This window comes from Oncorhynchus keta, chromosome 17 (genome assembly GCF_023373465.1).
Source record: "Oncorhynchus keta strain PuntledgeMale-10-30-2019 chromosome 17, Oket_V2, whole genome shotgun sequence".
Lineage (NCBI taxonomy): Eukaryota > Metazoa > Chordata > Actinopteri > Salmoniformes > Salmonidae > Oncorhynchus > Oncorhynchus keta.
The window spans coordinates 46,454,228-46,479,252 of NC_068437.1; the positions used below are offsets into that span (position 1 = coordinate 46,454,228).

The following is a 25,025-nucleotide window of genomic DNA, read 5'->3' on the forward strand; positions in this document are numbered from 1 at the left end:
TGAAATATAAATATGAAATGAATAAAACAGTATGTAAACAGTGACCAGGGATTCCATGTCTATGTACAGTACATACGAAAAGTATTCCGACCCGTTGACTTTTTTCACATTTTATGTTACAGCCTTATTCTAAAATTGATTTAAATACATATTTTCCTCATCAATCTATACAGAATACCCCATAATGACGAAGCAAAAAAAGGTTATTCAAATGTTTTGAAAATGTATACAGACCCTTTTCTATGAGACTCAAAATTGAGCTCAGGTGCATCCTGTTTCCATTGATTATTCTTGAGTCCACCTGTGGTAAATTCAATTGATTGGGGAAAAAAAGTAACCTTTATTTAACCAGGTAGGCAAGTTGAGAACAAGTTCTCATTTACAATTGCGACCTGGCCAAGATAAAGCAAAGCAGTTCGACACACAACTACACAGAGTTACACATGGAGTAAAACAAACATACAGTCAATAATACAGTAGAAAAATAAGTCTATATACGATGTGAGCAAATGAAGTGAGATAAGGTAGAGGTAAAGGCAAAAAAAAGGCCATGGTGGTGAAGTAAATACAATATAGCAAGTAAAACTGGAATGGTAGATTTGCAGTGGAAGAATGTGCGAAGTAGAAATAATGGGGTGCAAAGGAGCTAAATAAATAAATACAGTAGGGGAAGTGGTACTTATTTGGGCTAAATTATAGATGGGCTATGTACAGGTGCAGTAATCTGTGAGCTGCTCTAACAGCTGGTGCTTAAAGCTAGTGAGGGAGATAAGTGTTTCCAGTTTCAGAGATTTTTGTAGTTCGTTCCAGTCATTGGCAGCAGAGAACTGGAAGGAGAGGCGGCCAAAGGAAGAATTGGTTTTGGGGGCGACCAGAGAGATATACCTGCTGGAGCGCGTGCTACAGGTGGGTGCTGCTATGGTGACCAGCGAGCTGAGATAAGGGGGGACTTTACCTAGCAGAGTCCTGGAGCCAGTGGGTTTGGCGACAAGTATGAAACGAGGGCTAACCAACGAGAGCGTACAGGTTGCAGTGGTGGGTAGTATATGGGGTTTTGGTGACAAAACGGGTGGCACTGTGATAGACTGCATCCAATTTATTGAGTAGGGTATTGGAGGCTATTTTGTAAATGACATCGCCAAAGTCGAGGATCGGTAGGATGGTCAGTTTTACGAGGGTATGTTTGGCAGCATGAGTGAAGGATGCTTTGTTTGCGAAATAGGAAGCCAATTCTAGATTTAACTTTGGATTGGAGATGTTTGATGTGAGTCTGGAAGGAGAGTTTACAGTCTAACCAGACACCTAGGTATTTGTAGATGTCCACATATACAAGTCAGAACCATCCAGAGTAGTGATGCTGGACGGGTGGGCAGGTGCAGGCAGTGATCGGTTGAAGAGCATGCATTTGGTATTGTTTTTAAGAGCAGTTGGAGGCCATGGAAGGAGAATTGTATGGCATTGAAGCACGTCTGGAGGGTTAACACAGTGTCCAAAGAAGGGCCAGAAGTATACAGAATGGTGTCATCTGCGTAGAGGTGGATCAGAGACACCAGCAGCAAGAGCGACATCATTGATGTATACAGAGAAGAGAGTCGGCCCAAGAATTGAACCCTGTGGCACCCCCATAGAGACTGCCAGAGGCCCAGACAACAGGCCATCCGATTTGACACACTGAACTCTATCTGAGAAGTAGTTGGTGAACCAGGCGAGGCAATCATTTGAGAAACCAAGGCTATCGAGTCTACCGATGAGGATGTGGTGATTGACAGAGTCAAAAGCCTTGGCCAGGTCAATGAATACAGCTGCATAGTATTGTTTCTTATCGATGGCGGTTAAGATATCGTTTAGGTCCTTGAGCGTGGTTGAGGTGCATCCATGACCAGCTCTGAAATCAGATTGCATAGCGGAGAAGGTGCGGTGGGATTAAAAATGGTCGGTAATCTGTTTGTTGACTTGGCTTTCGAAGACCTTAGAAAGGCAGGGTAGGATAGATATAGGTCTGTAGCAGTTTGGGTCAAGAGTGTCTCCTACTTTGATTTGTAGGGGTCCAGATTTTGCAGCTCTTTCAGAACATCAGCTGACTGGATTTGGGAGAAGGAGAAATGGGGAAGGCTTGGGCGAGTTGCTGTGGGGGGTACAGTGCTATTAGGGGTAGCCAGGTGGGAAAATGATTATTGAAATTCTCAATTATAGTGGATTTATTGGTGGTGACAGAGTTTCCTAACCTCAGTGCAGTGGGCAGCTGGGAGGAGGTGTTCTTATTCTCTATGAACTTTACGGTGTCCCAGAACTTTTTTGAGTTTGCGTTGCAGGAAGCAAATTTCTGCTTGAAAAAGCTAGCCTTGGCTTTTCTAACTGCCTGTGTATATTGGTTTCTAATTTCCCTGAAAAGTTGCATATCACGGGGGCTGTTCGATGCTAATGCAGAACGCCATAGGATGTTTTTGTGTTGGTTAAGGGCAGTCAGGTCTGGAGAGAACCAAGGGCAATATCTGTTCCTGGTTCTAAATTTCTTGAATGGGGCATGCTTATTTAAGATGGTGAGGAAGGCATTTAAAAAAAAACAGGCATCCTCTACTGACGGGATGAGATCAATATCCTTCCAGGATACCTGGGCCAGGTCAATTAGAAAGGCCTGCTCGCTGAAGTGTTTCAGGGAGCGTTTGACAGTGATGAGTGGAGGTCGCTTGACCACTGACCCATTACGGATGCAGGCAATGAGGCAGTGATCGCTGCAATCTTGGTTGAAAAAAGCAGAGGTGTATTTAGAGGGCAGAAGATAGGTGGGGGGGCAATCAGTTCACATATGGTGTCCAGAGCACAGCTCGGGGAAGAGGGTTTATATTATTATATATTATTATATTATTATTATTATTAAGAGGGTTGTCTATAGCAGGCGGCAACGGTGAGAGACTTGTTTTTAGAGAGGTGGATTTTTAAAAGTAGAAATTCAAATTGTTTGGGTACAGACCTGGATAGTAGGACAGAACTCTGCAGGCTATATCTGCAGTAGATTGCAACACCGCCCCCTTTGTTCGTTCTATCTTGTCTGAAAATGTTGTAGTTAGGGATGGAGATTTCAGAGTTCTTGGTGGTCTTCCTAAGCCAGGATTCAGACACGGCTAGGACATCCTGGTTGGCAGAGTGTGCTAAAGCAGTGAATAAAACAAACTTAGGGAGGAGGCTTCTAATGTTAACATGCATGAAACCAAAGCTATTATGGTTACAGAAGTCATCAAGCGAGAGCGCTTGGGGAATTGGAGTGGAGCTAGGCACTGCAGGGCCTGGATTCACCTCTACATCACCAGTTGATCAGAGGAGGAGTAGGATAAGGGTACGGCTAAAAGCTATGAGAATTGGTCTTCTAGGATGTTCGGAACAGAGAGTAAAAGGAGGTTTCTGGGGGCGATAAAATAGCTTCAAGGTATAATGTACAGACAAAGGTATGGTAGGATGTGAATACAGTGGAGGTAAACCTAGGCATTGAGTGATGATGAGAGAGATATTGTCTCTGGAAACATCATGGAAACCAGGTGATGTCATCACATGTGTGGGTGGTGGAACTGAAAGGTTGGATAAGGTATAATGAGCAGGGCTAGAGGCTCTACAGTGAAATAAGCCAATAAACATTAACCAGAACAGCAATGGACAAGGCATATTGACATTAAGGAGAGGCATGCTTTGCCGAGGGATCATAATGGTCCAGTGAGTAGTGAGGTTGGTTGCGGTCACGGCGATTCAGACAGCTTGCCGGGCCATGGGTAGCACGCTGGCAGAGGATGGAGGTCTGTTTTTAGCCACCTCATGCGTTTCTGTCGGTAGATTAGTGGGGTTCTGTGTGGTAGAGGGGACCAATCCAATTGGCAAAATAGATATAGTTGTAGTGACCCAAGAAAATTGTCCGATAGACCTATTCAGATAGCAGCCGATAAGACAGCTAACGATTAATGGGCCGCAGATGGGCGTTCAGGTAACGTCGCGACGGAGGGGCCAGTTGGATAACTCCCTTGGGCAGATAACGTCAGTAGTCCAGTCGTGAAGGCCCGGTGGGGTTCCACATCGGCAGTAAAACGGGTCCGGATAGGTGATTGTAGCCCAGGAGTGGCTGATGGAACTCTTCAGCTGGCTAGCTACGGAATAATTGATGTTTGCTCCGGGACCGACATAAGCCAATAGTCACTCGGATAACAGCTAGCTGCAAGATCCAGGTATAAATGTCCAGAGCTTGCGGTAGAAATCCGGGGATATGGAGAGGAAATAGGTCCCGTATGCTCTGGTCTGAGTTGCGTCGTACAAAACTGGCGCTAGGTTTTCGAGCTAAAGGATAGCTGATGACCAATCGTGGTTAGCTGAATACTAATGTTAGCCAGTAAACTGGCTAGCTTCAGGCTAACTTCTGGCTTGCTTCTATTGTGGATTTCAGATTTGAGGTGAATAATACTTTAAAATATATATATTTTATTGGTGATGCGGATTGCAGGAGAGTGTTTTGAAGTTGAGGTTTTTAGAAAAAAAAATTATAAAAAGATATGCGGAAAAAAAAAAAAAAAAAAAAAAAATATATATATATATATATATATATATATATATATATACAGGTACATGGGACACAACAAGATGTGGACAAAAGATTTGGACATGATTTGGAAAGGCACACACCTGTCTATATAATTTCCCACAGTTGACAGCGCATGTCAGAGCAAAAACCAAGCCACGAGGTCGAAGGAAATGTCCATAGAGCTCTAAGACAGGATTGTGTCGAGGCACAGATCTGGGGATGGGTACCAAATATATCTGCAGCATTGAAGGTCTCCAAGAACACAGTGGCCTCCATCATTCTTAAATGGAAGAATTTTGGAACCACCAAGACTCTTCCTCGACCTGGCCAAATTGAGCAATCGGGAGATGGACCTGATGGTCACTCTGACATAGCTCCAGAGTTCCTCTGTGGAGATTAGAGAACCCCCCAGAAGGACAACCATCTCTGCAGTACTCCACAAATTAGGCCTTCTTTGTAGAGTGGCCAGTCGGAAGCCTCTCCTCAGTAAAAGGGACATGACAGCCCACTTGGAGTTTGCCAAAAGGCACCCAAAGGACAATGAGAAACAAGATTTTCTGGGTTGATGAATCCAAGAATGAACTCTTTGGCCTGAATGACAGGAGGAATCCTGGCAACATCCTTACGGTGAAGCATGGTGGTGGCAGCATCATGTGGGGATGTTTTTCAGCGGCAGGAAGTGGGAGACGAGAGTCGGGATCAAGGGAAAGATGAACAGCGCAAAGTACAGAGAGATCCTTGATGAAAACCTGCCCCAGATCACTCAGGACTGCAGACTGGGGTGAAGGTTCACCTTCCAACAGGACAATGATCCTAAGCCCACATCCAAGACAATGCAGGAGTGGCTTCGGAACAAGTTTCTGAATGTCCTTGAGTGGCCCAGCCAGAGCCCGGTCTTGAACCCAATCTAACCTCTGGAGAGACCTGAAAATAGCTGTGCAGCGATGCTCCCCATCCAACCTGACAGAGCTTGAGAGGGTCTGCAGAGAATAATTTTTATTTAACCAGGCAAGTCAGTTAAGAACAATGTGCAACTCGTCAATCCTTGTCACGGATGGGCTGTTGCAGCAGACGACAATTGCAGCAGACGTTCTACCCCGATCAGCTAAAAACAAGAAGAAACGACTCCAGGACACACGTTCTCCAACACTGGACAATTGAGGAGTGGAAAAACAATGCCTGGTCTGAGAATCCCGGTTCATCTTGCATTTTTTTAAATGTATTTTACCTTTATTTAACTTGGCAAGTCAGTTAAGAACGTATTCTTATTTTCAATGACGGCCTAGGAACAGTGGGTTGACTGCCTGTTCAGGGGCAGAACAACAGCTCGGGGGTTTGAACTTGCAACCTTCCGTTTACAAGACCAACGCTCTAACCACTAGGCTACCCTACCCTGCCGCCCCATACAGATGTGCCAAGCTTGTAGCGTCATACCCAAGAAGACAGAAGGCTGTAATCGCTGTCAAATGTGCTTCAACAAAGTACTGAGTAAAGGGTCTGAATACTTATGTAAATGTGATATTTCAGTTTTTTATTTTTTATAAATTAGAAATAAATGTTGTGTGTAAATTGATTAGGGGATTTTTTTTTAATCAATTTTTGAAATAAGTCTGTAATGTAACAAAATGTAGAAAAGGTCAAGGTCTGTATACTTTACGAATGCACTGTATATAGGGTAGCAGGGATGAGTAACCGGGTGGTAGCCGGCTAGTGACCATGACTAAGTTCAGGGCAGGGTACTGGGTGGAGGTCGGCAAGTGATGGCTATTTAACGGTCTGATGGCCTTGAGATAGAAGCTGTTTTTCCAGTCCCAGCTTTGCTGTACCTGTCCTGATCTCGCCTTCTGAATGATAGCAGGGTGAACAGGCCGCGGCTCAGGTAGTTGATGTCTTTGATGATCTTTGTGGCCTTCCTGTGACTTAGGGTGCTGTAGGTGTCCTGGGGCAGGCAGTGTGCCCCCAGTAATGCATTGAGTAGACCGCACCACCCTCTGGAGAGCCCTGAGGTTGCAGGAGGTGCAGTTGCCGTACCAGGCAGTGATACAGCCCGACAGGATGCTGTCAATGGTGCATACTATATTGAAATGTTCAGATATAAAGTAAATATGTCTTTGGGAGATTTTCTTTCTTCCCTTAAAGATACTTTTTAGTAGAGATTTTCCATTTCAATTATGTTTATTTTTAAGTTCATAAACTTAATTGAAAGATTACTATGGTTAATATTTTGTCTCCAAATAGTTTATAGTATTAAGCATTATAAAACAGATATTGAAATCTAACAATTTATAAACTAAATAGTTTCAAGACATCCATATTGTGGGATTATAATTAGTATTATTCATTCTTACATGTTTATAATGCCTCTATAACAATGTATCGAATATCATGTGATGCAATTCAGTTGATCATCCTTTCACTGCAATCTGTAGGACTAGCCTATACTTGCACCTGATAGAGTGGTGTTTAATGCTGAAAAAGCAAGCAATGAAGCCTCAAGGTTTCCTCCTAATACTGGTGGCATATTGGTTTTGTGAATTTTCCTTCCGTTTTGTCCAATTCTTCCACGAAGATCATGAGAGTGACTTCAATTTGAGCATTAATCTCATCCGGTCAGAAGATCAGACCTCCCAATACAAAGACGAGATGAACATTAAATCGCTTACATAAAACGGAGATCAAAGATAAAGCAAATACAATGTGACAATCGTACAGATTGAGAAGAGTTCAAAAGAATGTGATAATCCCATTTTAAATGCACACATCACCTTTTGTTGCAGCCTTTGAGGAATCTGTGCATTTAACGTCTACGAATATATCTAATATTAACCCTCCTGCTGTGTTCCGGTGGAAATTGACCAATTTACAAGTTTTCTCTCTGAAAAATGTAGTTAATTTAATCTGATTGTCATAAAGTTCCATGACTTTGTCCACTCAGGGCATCTGAACACACAAAATACATTTAGATTATTTTCATTACATTTTGGGTGTTTTATTTAACTTTTGTACACCTGTGGTGTTCCCGGTCATTAGAAATGAATGGGTGAGGCTACAATTAGTGTATAAAATTGAGTTCAGGCACATGTCCATTCATCAGAACACACTTCCTCTCCCAGACCAACACATGCATGTGTGTTTGAGCGCAAACACACACACCTCACCTCCTCTTCTTGGCTTCCATGGCAACCCCCATGGGAACCTTTCCCCAATATAATATTTCCCCCATGGGAACCACACCTGTTGGCATTCTCACAAACAATCGCAACATTGTTTCAATAGTATATAGAACTTTTCCTGCAGCTCTGGTATATAAAGCACAATAACCAAATGATATACTGTATGAGGCTCTTGATCAAATCTTTGATCATGACACTCACTGGTGAGGAGAGAGTCCTTGTTAAACTTTGACACAAAGTAGTCTGTGATAAATAGCACAATATGTTTCATCTGAGTATTTGTTATAGTCAAAATAATCCATACATTATGCTTTTATTACTCAAAAATGAGTTGTATGAGCTCAGGTCAATGAGGCCTACAGGCCATAAATAGCAAATAGAAGTTCAAAACTTGTAATGTTCACAAGAACTTAAGTTGATAAAAAGATCTAGCACAACATTAGGGTGATAATATATGTAATATTATGGATTTATAATCAGCTATAATGGGGCGGTCATTTTGGACCAGGAACACACAATTAATTCAAATGAAACGAACACAACATGAAGGTTAATCAAGGGCCTATCTCCACATCTAATATTTAATCTGTGTGCATAATATGGCGTCATGGCTGTGAGTTTCTGGAATATTTGGCATTTGGGCGTTATAGGCATAACCATAACTAAGCGCGTTTGCGCGCACCAGTTCCACCCAAACACGTCAAATGTTTTTGTTAAAACACTCAGGGTTTAACGCATCACGTTGTACCACATTCTACAACTTGCCGCTTGGAAATCGGCCAAGCTTGTGTCTGGTGTCAAGCTAGCCTGAACAGATACTTTCAGACATCTAATTTCTTCACCTCATTCCTGAGACAGAACTGCGCCCACCCCTTGTGTAAGCAATTTAAACCTGATAGCAGACGATCATATGCCTATCTTTACACTGCAAATCTTTGTTCACTTCAGATCGACCCAATATCTCATGCGCTTCTTTACCATAATCATTGTCATTTTTTTACGCGCAAAACTCCACCCGGGCGGTAAACCTCTTCTGATTATCGATTTTTAATGCAAGACAGAGCAGAACTTTGATTGGTGCAATCGAGAGGCTGTAGACTCCTGTCTGACGCGCGCCTGTGTTCTTTTCTACCCATGGAAATGGTCAGTACAGGTGCCTGAATGTGCACAACGACAACATTTTAATAATATGAACTTATTGCCAAGTGGAATATGTTTTTATTTATCTGTAGCAATCTGCTGGCTAACGTCAAGGGTCGACGGATCTTGGTGGTGAGTAGGCTCTCAAGAATGTGAAAATAGCACTTACGAGTAATGAAAATGTAAAGTTAGTAGAAAATATTATCGGCTTTAGGAACAATATATATATATACACAGTGGAGTCTAAACTTTATAGTATACGCTATTGGCAAGGACTGCGTGAGACAATGCATGACTTTGTACACATAGCCATATCTGTGTAAACGATGGTTTGATTTGAATTAAACTATAATAATTTCCAATAAAATATGTAAATGTGTAAAATAATCGAATGTTTTCCCCAGAACACTAAACATGCATGTTTCTTTAATTTGGACACATTATGGGGCAGATCATTTTTTCTCTCTTTATTCGTGTTCTAGGAGCCTAGTTTTTAATTATATATATAAATAAACACCATAGACCACAAGGACATTCAAACAGATTAAAGTTGCATGGTCAAAGCCAAAACCTCTTTCATCTTTCTATGCAGGTACATGGGTACCCTCGGGTCGCAAGTGATGTGCGACAACATCCCCGGGTTAATCAACAAACAGCGGCAGCTGTGCCGCCAGCATCCCAAAGTTATGCAGGCGATTGGAGCCGGGATTAAAGACTGGATCGGGGAGTGCCAACATCAGTTTCAGAACCACCGCTGGAACTGCAATACCATGGCGCGAGAACACAACTTGTTCGGACGCCTACTGCTGCGTAGTAAGTATTGAGAGAGTAAAAAACTCATGCATATGCCTACTGTAAAAATATGTAATTTCATATTTAGTTAAATACATTTAAAATTATACTGAACAAAAATATAAACACAACATGCAACCATTTCAAAGATTTGACTGAGTTACAGTTCATATGAGGAAATCAATCAATTGAAATAAATAAATTAGGCCCTATGGATTACACAACTGGGATTACAGATATAAATCTATTAGTCACAGATACCTTAAAAGAAATGGGCCTCACAATGGGCCTCACAATGGGCCTCACAATGGGCCTCAGGATCTCTTCACAGTATTTTTATGCATTCAAATTTCCATCGATAAAATATAATGGTGTTCGTTGTCCATAGTTTATGCCTGCCAATACCATAACCCCACCGCCACCATGGGGCACTCTGTTCACAACGTTGACATCAGCAAACTGCTCGCCCACACAACGCCATATACATGGTCTGCGGTTGTGAGGCTGGTTGGACGGTTGGACGCTCTGCCAAATTCTCTAAAAAGCTGCCTCTGCTTATGGTAGAGACATTAACATTCAATGATCTGTCAACAGCTCTTGTGGACATTCCTGCAGTCATCATGCCAATTGCACGCTCCCTCAAAACTTGAGACATCATGTGGCATTGTGTCGTGTGACAAAACTACACATTTTAGAGCTCCTTTTTATTGTGCCTCAGCTTCTTGATATGCCACACCTGTCAGGTGGAGGTTTATTTTGGCAAAGGAGAAATGCTCACTAACAGAGATGTAAACACATTTTTGAGAAATAAGCTTTTTGTGTGTATGGAACATTTCTGGGATGTTTTATTTCAGCTCATGAAACATGGGACCAACACTTTACATTATGCGTTTATATTTTGGTTCAGTGTTATTGATCAAATCAAAGATATAGGCCTATATATGAACTAAATATCATATTTTTCATTCTCAAATATGAGCATGAACATGTTATTAGCTAAATTGCTCAGGTAAAAAAGTGCAGCTATTAAATTACCATACGTAAAATAGCTGATATTCTGGAATGATTTTTTAAATTGTGTGCTGGGAAAGTAATATAGTCTACTCATCTTCGTCCTCATGTACAAGACAAGCACTTCTGAACAATAGACCAGTAATTCCAACATGCTATCTGCTATAGACTCTAGGCTCCTAGATATATAGCAGATATGGTATGTGTTTTTCCCCAACCAATTATTAACAGTGGTGAACCTATAAAGTTCTAGCCTTTATCAAAGTCAACAAATTTGTGTGAAATTCATGTTCTTCTTTGACAAATGTTTTCCCCGTGTGCTTGCATTGCATTCCATACATTGTCTCACTTTACAGCTCTAGATGTATCAATATGATGTGCCTGCTTGCTGCTACTCTGATGAGAAGGGTGTAATTGCGGCACGCAATTCGGGGTGTTCCTGCATGTGGTCATTCCTGTATCTGCAGGAACCCCTCTTTACACTTCTATTGGTTGATCCATTTTTATAAGCTAGGACTCCAGTAAACAGGCAGGAGGCGACAGCTCTCCTATACAGTATATAGCGCCAATCACCAATAAACCCCACAGGGGTGACAACTGTAGCTAGTTAGGACACCGGTAGACAGTGTCCTCCGTTCTGTTAGTGAGGGCAGGTGTTTGGCAGGCGGGCGCGAACAACACTATGTGCTAGCTAGCTAGGACTCCGATACGCAGCAGGTGGGGTAGGTAGCTAGCTGGAACACGACACCAGTACATAGCAGGCGGGATAGGTAGCTAGCTAGAGCATGACACCAGTACATAGCAGGTGGGGTAGGTAGCTAGCTAGGACACGACCCCAGTACACAGCAGGCGGGATAGACAGCTAGCTAGGACACCGGTACACAGCAGGCGGGATAGACAGCTAGCTAGGACACCGGTACACAGCAGGCGGGATAGACAGCTAGCTAGGACACGACACCGGTACACAGCAGGCGGGAATGACAGCGAGCTAGGACACGACACCGATACACAGCAGGCGGGATAGGTAGCTAGCTAGGACACCGGTACACAGCAGGCGGGATAGAAAGCTAGCTAGGACACGACACCGGTACACAGCAGGTGGGATAGACAGCTAGCTAGGACACGACACCGGTACACAGCAGGCGGGATAGACAGCTAGCTAGGACACGACACCGGTACACAGCAGGCGGGATAGACAGCTAGCTAGGACACGACACCGTTACACAGCAGGCGGGATAGACAGCTAGCTAGGACACAACACCGGTACACAGCAGGCGGGATAGGTAGCTAGCTAGGACTCCGGTACACAGCAGGCGGGATAGACAGCTAGCTAGGACACGACACCGGTACACAGCAGGTGGGGTAGGTAGCTAGCTAGGACTCCGGTACACAGCAGGTAGGTAGCTAGCTAGGACTCCGGTACACAGCAGGCGGGATAGACAGCTACCTAGGACACGACCCGGTACACAGCAGGCGGGATAGACAGCTAGCTAGGACACGACACAGGTACACAGCAGGCGGGATAGACAGCTAGCTAGGACACGACACAGGTACACAGCAGGCGGGATAGACAGCTAGCTAGGACACGACACCGGTACACAGCAGGTGGGGTAGGTAGCTAGCTAAAACACAGGTAGACCGTGTCCTTCACCCCCGCCTGTTGGGTACTGCTTTCCTGCAGTTCTGTTAACAACTGCATTGGTAGGTGTTTGTCTAGCTAGGTAGATAGAACTCTGGTACACAGCAGGTGGGAGGCGGGGGCGACATCGGTAGCTAGCTAGTACACCGGTAGACAGTGTTCTTCACCCCTAAAAACATGGATAATACTTTTATTTCCCTTTATTTATTTTTCTCCACATTTGAATTGTATAGACAATCATGCAGGAACCAATGGAATGCTCGAGGGGGGACGTTCACTCAGGAACCAATTGGATGCTCGAGGGGGGGAGTGTCCACATGCAGGAGCACCCTGAATTGCGGGCCGCAATCACACACTATTGGCTCTGATCGGTATCAGGTGCAGTGCTCTACATGCTTATAAAACTGCCACAGCTGACAAATGTGGGGAGTCAAGAATAAGTGTGTCAACTCCCATCTCGTATTAGTCTTACTTCTCTCCACGTTGAAATCTCTTTTTAATTGGTATAAATGTGAGGATCCACTCCACCTTGGGGGTGATCATAGAAATAAAATGGGTAATTCTATTGGGCATCATGTCCCAGTCCTCCGGCTCCTATAGGCCCTAAGTTATTCCAAGGCGGAACTTTAATGGCCAGTTTCCCAGAAAGACTAGTCCTGGTCGAAAAATCATGTTCAATGGCGATTCACTATTGAACGTATTTATTTTTTTACTCCTGGACTAGGCTTAATCTGTGTCCAGGAAACCGACCCTGAGAATTGCGTGTAATTTGGTTCTTTTAATCGTCCCTTTGGTATTCAGACCTCCCAGACTCGGCTCTGGTTGTGTCACACAACATTAGGAAGCTGCTCTGACTGGCAGCATTATTGCTGTGGCACCGTGAGAAGCTACTTATTGTCAATGTCAGGACGCTAATTTAAAACAATTACTGAGTTTTCTTTTTTTTTTGGATGGTTTCATGTTCTCATCCTTTGGTTTATCTCCTCATTAACCAGATTAAACATTCACAGTCATTCACAGGCGCACACACAGTGAGTGTGTGTGTGTGAGAGAGTGAGAGAACATCTTGACATAAAAACAGAGCATTGTGAACTGAAGTTTGGCTTTTCCTGATCTCAGACACGCACACCCCCCTTCACTATCCATAGTCTATGATCCCACAGATCTCTCATCAGTTAGAAGAGAAGTCAGGGATATTTTATCACAGAGCATTGCTGGTCAATTTCACCTGTTTTCCCATCTTGGAGTTAGATAAAGCAAAACACTGCCATGCCTTAAATAAAAGACTTGAAAGAGTAACAAACAGTATCCATGCAGGTACCCCAACCTCAACCAATAGCTAGCTCTTTGTTTTTACAGGATCCTATTTAAACTGTGAACCCTCCGAGCAAGACATTTTTACATAATGTTTACTGTGTACAGTACACACACACACACTGTAGTGGTTATGCATCTTTATGGGATACTGGCTGGATACAATTTACAGTTTATCTGTCGGTTTGTGTAACTTATATGGTGAGTATACAAAACACTAAGAACTTCTCTTTCCATGACATAGACTGACCAGGTGAATCCAGGTGAAAACGATGATCTCTTATTCACGTCACTTGTTAAATCCACTTCAAATAAGTGTAGATGAAGGGGAGGAGACAGGTTAAAGTAGGATTTTTTTTAAAGCCTTGAGACAATTGAGACATGGATTGTGTATGTGTGCCATTCAGAGTGTGAATGGGCCAGACAAAAGATGCAAGTGCCTTTGAACGGGGTATGGTAGTAGGTGCCAGGCACACCGGGTTGTGTCAAGAACTGCAACGCTGCTGGGATTTTCACGCTCAACAGTTTCCTGTGTGTATCAAGAATGGTCCACCACCCAAAGGACATCCAGCCAACTTGACATAATATTAGGAAGGTGTTCCTAATGATTTGTACACTCGGTGTATGTTTGTGCAATGAGTTTGTGTGCATTAGTCATGGCCTTTAGGTAAGCCTATTCATACAGTTGAAGTCGGAAGTTTACATACACCTTAGCCAAATATATTTAAACTCAGTTTTTCACAATTCCTGACATTTAATCAGAGTAAAAATTCCCTCCTTAGGTCAGTTAGGATCACCACTTTATTTTAAGAATGTGAAATGTCAGAATAGACAATTATTTATTTAACCTTTTATTTATTTCATCACATTCCCAGTGGGTCATTCCCACTCGCACATGCTTTTTCAGTTCTGCCCACAAATCTTCTATAGGATTGAGATCAAGGCTTTGTGATGGCCACTCCAATACCTTGACTTTGTTGTCCTTAAGCCATTTTGCCACAACTTTGGAAGTATGCTTGGGGTCATTGTCCATTTGGAAGATCCATTTGCGACCAAGCTTTAACTTCCTGACTGATGTCTTGAGATGTTGCTTCAATATGTCCACATAATTTTCCTCCCTCATGATGCCATCTATTTTGTGAAGTGCACCAATCCCTCCTGCAGCAAAGCACCCCCAAAACATGATGCTGCCAACCCCGTGCTTCACGGTTGAGATGGTATTCTTCGGCTTGCAAGCCTCCCCCTTTTTCCTCCAAACATAACGATGGTCATTACGGCCAGTTATATTTTTGTCTCATCAGACCAGAGGACATTTCTCCAAAAAGTACGATCTTTGACCCCATGTGCAGTTGCAAACCGTAGTCTGGCTTTTTTTATAGGGGATTTGGAGCAGTGGCTTCTTCCTTGCTGAGCGGACTCGTTTTACTGTGGCTATAGATACTTTTGTACCTGTTTTCTCCAGCATCTTCACAAGGTCCTTTGCTGTTGTTCTGGGATTGATTTGCACTTTTCGCACCAAAGTACATGGTACCTTCAGGCGTTTGGAAATTGCTCCCAAGGATAAACCAGACTTGTGGAGGTCTACAATTATTTTTTCTGAAGTCTTGGCTGATTTCTTTTGATTTTCCCATGATGTCAAGCAAAGAAACACTGAGCTTGAAGGTAGGCCTTGAAATACATCCACAGGTACACCTCCAATTGACTCAAATTGTCAAAACTATAGTTTGTTAACAAGAAATTTATGGAGTGGTTAAACAACAAGTTTTAATGACTCCAACTTAAGTGAATGTAAACTTTACTGTGTGTCCATGTAACTTATAACTTCTGGTGTGTGTGTGTGTGTGTGTGTGTGTGTGTGTGTGTGTGTGTGTGTGTGTGTGTGTGTGTGTGTGTGTGTGTGTGTGTGTGTGTGTGTGTAGTGTAGTGTAGTGTAGTGTAGTGTAGTGTAGTGTAGTGTGCATGTGGAGTGTGCATGTGGAGTGTGAGCTTGCTTACGTGTGTGTGTTCAGCACTCACACAATGTCTTCCTCTTCCTCTCTATGCCTACCAGGCAGTCGTGAAGCGGCCTTTGTGCATGCCATCTCCTCGGCCGGGGTGGTCCACACGCTGTCCCGGGCTTGCAGCCAGGGAGAGCTACAGTCGTGCTCCTGTGACCCCACCAAGAAGGGCTCGTCCCGGGATGCCAAGGGGACGTTCGACTGGGGCGGCTGCAGTGACCATGTGGAGCACGCCATGAGGTTCAGCCAGTCCTTCGTAGACGCCAAAGAGAGAAAGGAGAGAGACGCCAGGGCTCTGATGAACCTCCACAACAACCGCGCTGGGAGAAAGGTGGGTTCAAAGTTCAAACACATGGGGGAGTAATGACTCCAACGGAACCAATTTGATCTAGATCAGTGTTTTCCAAACAGTTGGTTTGCATATTTGTATTCCTGAACTGGCATACCAGATTCAAATAATCAAGGGCTTGATGTTTATTTGACTAGTGGAATCAGGTGTGCCAATCAAGGGCTAGTGATCCAAGAGTAGAGGGTTGGGATACACTTGTTTAGAGGAATTTGTGTGTCTCCTTCCAGAGACACACGTGCACATACACCAACATACAAACCCTACCTGACACACAACCACCAACCAACCAGATACACACCTAGCCTCCCTGACAACACTTCTTTCTCTCTCCATCCCCTTCCTCATCACCATACAGGCGGTGAAGCGGTTTATGTCCCTGGAGTGTAAGTGTCATGGCGTGAGCGGCTCCTGCAGCGTCCGGACCTGCTGGCTGGCCTTGGCCGACTTCCGCCGCACGGGCGACCACCTGCGGCGGCGCTACAACGGGGCGGTGCAGGTGGCCATGAACCAGTATGGCACGGGCTTCACCACCGCACAGCGACACTTCAAACGGCCCAGCAAGAACGACCTGGTCTACTTCGAGGACTCGCCAGACTACTGCATAAGAGACCAAGAGTCTGGTGAGTCTGGTTTGTAGTGTTCAGATTTAGTCCACAGTCCAGACAGAGATACTGATGTAGATGATGTACGCTCTGTCTGACATCTGACATGACTGTCTCGCTGTAGTGTAGAACACCGTACTACTTGACCATAATATCTTCAGTATGTGGTAATATTTTCACAGGGTAACCGCTCAGCCTCTTGTACAGTAGGGTTATTCTCTTAATGCTGCACCGGATAACACCAGAGAGAATGTGTTGGTGTGCCTGTGAGCGAGAGGGAGAAAACTGTATGTGTGGGTGCGTTTCTGAGACGGCAAGAAAATAGTGTTTGTGTGTGAGTGAAAACAATGTGTGTGTGATCTGAAGGACCTGGGTGCCCGTCAGGCAGCAGATGATCCGAGGTGATCAGGTGTCGGCCAGTTTAAGGGCCATTACACACTTCTGTGGGCTGAAACCCGACCTGCCGCGCACCACTATAAATTACCCCTGCTGGAGCACACACACACACATACCCTTGGGCACAGTGATGGCCCCTACACCTCTGCATGCTTGGAACCCCAAAATGGAGGAATATTTGGAGGGTAAGTCATATCTCTCAAGCCCCTCTGACCGACATCAAAGCTAACCACTCCTAACGTAGACCTGGGACGGCCTCTCTGAAGTTCCCTCCCCTCTTTTCTCCTCTCCTTCATTACGCTGACCTAAAGTCACAGGATAGGTGAAGGCAGTATGGTGAACACCCACCACTGAGGATAGGTGAAGGCAATATAGTGAACACCCACCACTGAGGATAGGTGAAGGCAGTATGGTGAACACCCAGTACTGAGGATAGGTGAAGGCAATATGGTGAACACCCACCACTGAGGATAGGTGAAGGCAATATGGTGAACACCCAGTACTGAGGATAGGTGAAGGCAATATGGTGAACACCCAGTACTGAGGATAGGTGAAGGCAATATGGTGAACACCCAGTACCGAGGATAGGTGAAGGCAATATGGTGAACACCCAGTACTGAGGATATGTGAAGGCAATATGGTGAACACTCAGTACTGAGGATAGGTGAAGGCAATATGGTGAACACCCAGTACTGAGGATAGGTGAAGGCAATATGGTGAACACCCACCACTGAGGATAGGTGAAGGCAATATGGTGAACACCCAGTACTGAGGATAGGTGAAGGCAATATGGTGAACACCCAGTACTGAGGATAGGTGAAGGCAGTATGGTGAACACCCACCACTGAGGATAGGTGAAGGCAATATAGTGAACACCCAGTACTGAGGATAGGTGAAGGCAGTATGGTGAACACCCAGTACTGAGGATAGGTGAAGGCAATATGGTGAACACCCAGTACTGAGGATAGGTGAAGGCAATATGGTGAACACCCACCACTGAGGATAGGTGAAGGCAATATAGTGAACACCCAGTACTGAGGATAGGTGAAGGCAGTATGGTGAACACCCACCACTGAGGATAGGTGAAGGCAATATGGTGAACACCCAGTACTGAGGATAGGTGAAGGCAGTATGGTGAACACCCACCACTGAGGATAGGTGAAGGCAGTATGGTGAACACCCAGTACTGAGGATAGGTGAAGGCAATATGGTGAACACCCAGTACTGAGGATAGGTGAAGGCAATATGGTGAACACCCAGTACTGAGGATAGGTGAAGGCAGTATGGTGAACACCCACCACTGAGGATAGGTGAAGGCAGTATGGTGAACACCCAGTACTGAGGATAGGTGAAGGCAGTATGGTGAACACCCACCACTGAGGATAGGTGAAGGCAGTATGGTGAACACCCACCACTGAGGATAGGTGAAGGCAGTATGGTGAACACCCAGTACTGAGGATAGGTGAAGGCAGTATGGTGAACACCCACCACTGAGGATAGGTGAAGGCAGTATGGTGAACACCCACCACTGAGGATAGGTGAAGGCAGTATGGTGAACACCCACCACTGAGGATAGGTGAAGGCAGTATGGTGAACACCCAGTACTGAGGATAGGTGAAGGCAGTATGGTGAACACCCACCACTGAGGATAGGTGAAGTAAATATGGTGAACACCCAGTACTGAGGATAGGTGAAGGCAGTATGGTGAACACCCACCACTGAGGATAGGTGAAGGCAGTATGGTGAACACCCAGTACTGAGGATAGGTGAAGGCAGTATGGTGAACACCCAGTACTGAGGATAGGTGAAGGCAATATAGTGAACACCCAGTACTGAGGATAGGTGAAGGCAGTATGGTGAACACCCAGTACTGAGGATAGGTGAAGGCAGTATGGTGAACACCCAGTACTGAGGATAGGTGAAGGCAATATGGTGAACACCCAGTACTGAGGATAGGTGAAGGCAGTATGGTGAACACCCAGTACTGAGGATAGGTGAAGGCAGTATGGTGAACACCCACCACTGAGGATAGGTGAAGGCAGTATGGTGAACACCCACCACTGAGGATAGGTGAAGGCAGTATGGTGAACACCCACCACTGAGGATAGGTGAAGGCAGTATGGTGAACACCCAGTACTGAGGATAGGTGAAGGCAGTATGGTGAACACCCACCACTGAGGATAGGTGAAGGCAGTATGGTGAACACCCACCACTGAGGATAGGTGAAGGCAGTATGGTGAACACCCACCACTGAGGATAGGTGAAGGCAGTATGGTGAACACCCACCACTGAGGATAGGTGAAGGCAGTATGGTGAACACCCACCACTGAGGATAGGTGAAGGCAGTATGGTGAACACCCACCACTGAGGATAGGTGAAGGCAATATGGTGAACACCCAGTACTGAGGATAGGTGAAGGCAGTATGGTGAACACCCAGTACTGAGGATAGGTGAAGGCAGTATGGTGAACACCCAGTACTGAGGATAGGTGAAGGCAATATGGTGAACACCCACCACTGAGGATAGGTGAAGGCAATATGGTGAACACCCAGTACTGAGGATAGGTGAAGGCAATATGGTGAACACCCAGTACTGAGGATAGGTGAAGGCAGTATGGTGAACACCCACCACTGAGGATAGGTGAAGGCAATATGGTGAACACCCACCACTGAGGATAGGTGAAGGCAGTATGGTGAACACCCACCACTGAGGATAGGTGAAGGCAGTATGGTGAACACCCAGTACTGAGGATAGGTGAAGGCAGTATGGTGAACACCCAGTACTGAGGATAGGTGAAGGCAGTATGGTGAACACCCAGTACTGAGGATAGGTGAAGGCAGTATGGTGAACACCCACCACTGAGGATAGGTGAAGGCAGTATGGTGAACACCCACCACTGAGGATAGGTGAAGGCAGTATGGTGAACACCCACCACTGAGGATAGGTGAAGGCAGTATGGTGAACACCCACCACTGAGGATAGGTGAAGGCAGTATGGTGAACACCCACCACTGAGGATAGGTGAAGGCAATATGGTGAACACCCAGTACTGAAGATAGGTGAAGGCAGTATGGTGAACACCCAGTACTGAGGATAGGTGAAGGCAGTATGGTGAACACCCAGTACTGAGGATAGGTGAAGGCAATATGGTGAACACCCACCACTGAGGATAGGTGAAGGCAATATGGTGAACACCCAGTACTGAGGATAGGTGAAGGCAATATGGTGAACACCCAGTACTGAGGATAGGTGAAGGCAATATGGTGAACACCCAGTACTGAGGATAGGTGAAGGCAGTATGGTGAACACCCACCACTGAGGATAGGTGAAGGCAATATGGTGAACACCCACCACTGAGGATAGGTGAAGGCAGTATGGTGAACACCCACCACTGAGGATAGGTGAAGGCAGTATGGTGAACACCCAGTACTGAGGATAGGTGAAGGCAGTATGGTGAACACCCAGTACTGAGGATAGGTGAAGGCAGTATGGTGAACACCCAGTACTGAGGATAGGTGAAGGCAGTATGGTGAACACCCACCACTGAGGATAGGTGAAGGCAGTATGGTGAACACCCACCACTGAGGATAGGTGAAGGCAGTATGGTGAACACCCACCACTGAGGATAGGTGAAGGCAGTATGGTGAACACCCACCACTGAGGATAGGTGAAGGCAGTATGGTGAACCCACCACTGAGGATACTGAGGATAGGTGAAGGCTGAGTATGGTGAACACCCACCACTGAGGATAGGTGAAGGCAGTATGGTGAACACCCACCACTGAGGATAGGTGAAGGCAGTATGGTGAACACCCACCACTGAGGATAGGTGAAGGCAGTATGGTGAACACCCAGTACTGAGGATAGGTGAAGGCAGTATGGTGAACACCCACCACTGAGGATAGGTGAAGGCAGTATGGTGAACACCCACCACTGAGGATAGGTGAAGGCAGTATGGTGAACACCCACCACTGAGGATAGGTGAAGGCAGTATGGTGAACACCCAGTACTGAGGATAGGTGAAGGCAGTATGGTGAACACCCACCACTGAGGATAGGTGAAGTAAATATGGTGAACACCCAGTACTGAGGATAGGTGAAGGCAGTATGGTGAACACCCACCACTGAGGATAGGTGAAGGCAGTATGGTGAACACCCAGTACTGAGGATAGGTGAAGGCAGTATGGTGAACACCCAGTACTGAGGATAGGTGAAGGCAATATAGTGAACACCCAGTACTGAGGATAGGTGAAGGCAGTATGGTGAACACCCAGTACTGAGGATAGGTGAAGGCAGTATGGTGAACACCCAGTACTGAGGATAGGTGAAGGCAGTATGGTGAACACCCACCACTGAGGATAGGTGAAGGCAGTATGGTGAACACCCACCACTGAGGATAGGTGAAGGCAGTATGGTGAACACCCACCACTGAGGTATTTAACGTCAGCACAATTGAAGAAAAGGAAACAAGGAGAGGACTTTTTTCACATTTTGTTATGTTACATCCTTATTTGAAAATGTATCATCAATCTACACACAGTACCCCATAATGACAGAGAAAACATAATTTATAAAAATGAAAAACAGATACCTTATTTACATAAGTATTCAGACCCTTTGCTATGAGACTTGAAATTAAGCTGTTTCCATTGATCATCCTTGAGATGTTTCTACAACTTGATTGGAGTCCACCTGTGATAAATTCTATTGATTGGACATGATTTGGAAAGGCACACACCTGTCTATATAAGGTCCCACAGTTGACAATGCATGTCAGAGTAAAAACCAAGCCATGAGGTCAAAGGAATTGTCCGTAGAGCTCCGAAACAGGATTGTCGAGGAACAGATCTGGGGAACGCTACCCAAAAAATGATGCAGCATTGAAGGCCCCAAAGAACACAGTGGCCTCCATCATTCTTAAATGGAATAAGTTTGGAACCACCAAGACTCTTCCTAGAGCTGGCCGCCTGGCCAAACTAAGCAATCGGGGGAGAAGGCTCTTGGTCAGGGAGGTGACCAAGAACCCGATTGTCACTCTGACAGAGCTCCAGAGTTCCTCTGTGGAGGTGGGAGAACCTTCCAGAAGGACAAATATCTCTGCAGCACTCCACCAACCAGGCCTTTATGGTAGAGTGGCCAGTCGGAAGCCACTCCTCAGTGAAAGGGACATGACAGCCCGCTTGGGGTTTGCCAAAAGGCACCTACAGGAGTCTCAGACCATGAGAAACAAGATTCTCTGGTGTGATGAAACCAAGATTTAATTCTTGGCCTGAATGCCAAGCGTCATGTATGGAGGAAACCTGGCACCATCACTAAGGTGAAGCATGGCAGTGGCAGAATCATGCTGTGGGGATGTTTTTCAGTGGCAGGGGCTTGGAGACTAGTTAGGATTGAGGGAGAGATGAACGGAGCAAAGTACAGAGAGATCCTTGATGAAAGCTCCAGAGCGCTCAGAACCTCAGACTGGGGCGAAGGTTCACCTTCTAACAGGACAATGACACTAAGCACACAGCCAAGACAACGCAGGAGTGGCTTCAGGACAAGTTTATTATGTAAATGTGATATCCTTTTCTTATTAATACATTTGTAGAAAGTTCTAAAAACCTGTTTTTGCTACGTCATGGGGTATTGTGTGTAGATTGATGAGGGGAAAAATGATTTAATCCATTTTAGAATAAAGCTGTGACATAACAAAATGTGGAACATGTCAAGGGGTTTGAATACTTTCCAAATGCACTGCATACACTCCTCGGACAGTTTATTTGGTACACTCATCTATTACCGGGTTTGACCCCCTTTGCCTCCTGAATGGATACACCTGGTCAGCAGAAATGTTAAGATACGTTGTGGCGTTCAATCATTGTTCAATTGGTATCAAGTGACCTAACGTGTGCCAGGAAAACATTCCTCACACCAGTACACCACCTTCATGGACTGCTTACGCCAAATCCTGACTGCCATCAGCATGATGCAAGAGGAACCGGACCAGGCATTGTTTTTCCACTCCTCAATTGTCCAGTGTTGGAGAACGTGTGCCCACTGGAGCCATTTCTTCTTGTTTTTAGCTGATCGGGGTAGAACGTCTGCTGCAATTGTCGTCTGCTGCAACAGCCCATCCGTGACAAGGATTGACGAGTTGCACATTCCGAGATGCATTTCTGCACACCACTGTTTTACTCCACCGTTATTTGTCAGTTTGTTATTTTTGCACAATTCTGTTATTTTGCACAATTCTCCTTCAACCTCTCATCAATGAACTGTTTTTCACCCACACTACTGCCACTGACTGGATGTTATTTGTTTACTAGACAATGTAGTGCATGAAAACCGCAGGAGGCTTGCCGTTTGAGATACTGGAACTGGCACCAACGATCATACCACGCTCAAAGTCGCTTAGGTCACTTGTTTTGCCCATTGTAACGTTCAATAGAACAGTAACTGAACGCCTCGACTCCAGTCTGCCTGCTTTATATGAAGGGTCTTTATGGCCTGTATACATGTAAGCATGGTGAGCTCACTGATCATGGCCTCTCTCATGAGAACCTCTCTCCACAGACATTGGCTCCAGTCATCTTGGATGACACACACACACACACACACACACACACACACACACACACACACACACACACACACACACACACACACACACACACACACACACACACACACACAGCCCTGGGAGACAGATACTGTAGAGACTGCACCCCCCTGTGCCTCTCCAAAGTGTGAAATCAATTTCCTTCGGCCCCATGGAGGCTCAGGTGCTAAACTCATCTCTCGGCGCCCCCTCATCTTAATTCAATAAGCAGACGCCAGGAGAGAAGAGAGAGAGAGAAGGGGGGTGGAGTCTGTCCTTGATGTCAACCCTAGCTGTGCAGCATACCATGACTGACGGAGAGGCGGACACGTTGTCGGGTGGGGGTGGAGTCTCATCGTGCCCAGACACAATACCTGACAGCTCTCCCTCTTTTTCTACCTCCCTCCTCTTCCCTATCACTCTACCTCCCTCTATCTCTCAGCAGTGAGGAACAGATGGACAGAGTGGGAAGGAGGGATGAGGAAGAGGAGAGCATAGAGGGATATAGAAATAAGCTGCCTAGAATAACACATGATCTGTGCCCAATCCCAAATCGACTCCTAGCTAGCCCCTTTAAGTCCGGACATTCATCGTCACGTGTACAGGGTTTTCACCTTAGTGCAGAGGAAGGCGGTAAGGAAGCTACTTTAGACTATTGAGATGCACCCCATTGAGGTTTGAGTTGAGGCCTCAAATAAATAGTAAATATTGATCTAATTGAATTGTATTATGGGATGATTTCTGAGAGTCCAATAAGCCTGCCAGACTCCCTTGCATGGTCACTCTAAGAAGAGGTGCAGGAGTGTGTGTGTGACAGTGAGTGCCATCCAGGGTGTAAAATTAACACCTGATGAAGAACCTGACTACCAGCTGATGGCTCTTATCATGGATCGCTCAACCCGTCTCCCTTCATCCTCTCATCCCACACTCCCTCCTCATCTCCCCGCTCCTCCACGCCTTGCTCACTCTATCACTCACCGTCTCATCCAGTAAAGATTGAGTACACTGCATTCTATTGGAATGATGTCAATACCTGTACGGTAGTGGGGCTTAGCCCGCTGTTTGCCAACAATCACTCCATTGCAGCTAAAGATTAGATTGTCTATTTGGCATGTTATAAGCACATTTTATAAGGATTGTATGTGGATCACAAGGTATAAAAATCTTACTGGTTCAATATACAGGCAGAATATATACCATATACCAATATATACCTGATTGTGTCTCTTCTGATTTGATTAATTATTTCTCTCCCTCGCCAGGTTCGGTGGGGACGGGAGGGCGGGTGTGCAACCGGACGTCTCGCGCCGTAGACAGCTGCGAGGTTATGTGCTGCGGCCGGGGCTACGATACAACACGCGTCAGCCGCACCACCAAGTGTGAGTGCAAGTTTCACTGGTGCTGCGCTGTGCACTGCCGGGACTGCAACCAGGAGATGGACGTGCACACCTGCAAGGCCCAAACATGACTATACCAC

At 45.3% G+C, this 25,025-nt stretch overlaps 1 protein-coding gene across 2 annotated transcripts; it reads left to right on the forward strand.

Moving 5' to 3' along the window:
- The first annotated feature begins 687 nt into the window (after positions 1–687).
- wnt2 (wingless-type MMTV integration site family member 2) lies at positions 688–25,021 on the forward strand. Of its 2 annotated transcripts, none has more exons than XM_035755814.2 (5): positions 688–906; positions 9,464–9,684; positions 15,678–15,955; positions 16,329–16,593; positions 24,811–25,021. In XM_035755814.2, exons 2-5 carry the CDS (start codon positions 9,468–9,470, stop codon positions 25,014–25,016), a joined length of 966 nt encoding a protein of 321 aa, XP_035611707.1. In that variant the 5' UTR covers positions 688–906; positions 9,464–9,467; the 3' UTR covers positions 25,017–25,021. The 2 variants fall into 2 exon arrangements, with proteins under 2 accessions (XP_035611707.1, XP_035611706.1); XM_035755813.2 differs by lacking the exon at positions 688–906 and adding an exon at positions 8,574–9,003.
- The last annotated feature ends 4 nt before the right edge of the window (positions 25,022–25,025 follow it).

Coding starts and splice junctions, on each gene's coding strand:
- wnt2 (XM_035755813.2), top strand. CDS start 8,921: ATGAACTTATTGCCAAGTGGAATATGTTTTTATTTATCTGTAGCAATC. Junction 9,004..9,463: donor AGGGTCGACGGATCTTGGTG/GTGAGTAGGCTC, acceptor CTTTCTATGCAG/GTACATGGGTACCCTCGGGT. Junction 15,956..16,328: donor ACAACCGCGCTGGGAGAAAG/GTGGGTTCAAAG, acceptor ATCACCATACAG/GCGGTGAAGCGGTTTATGTC.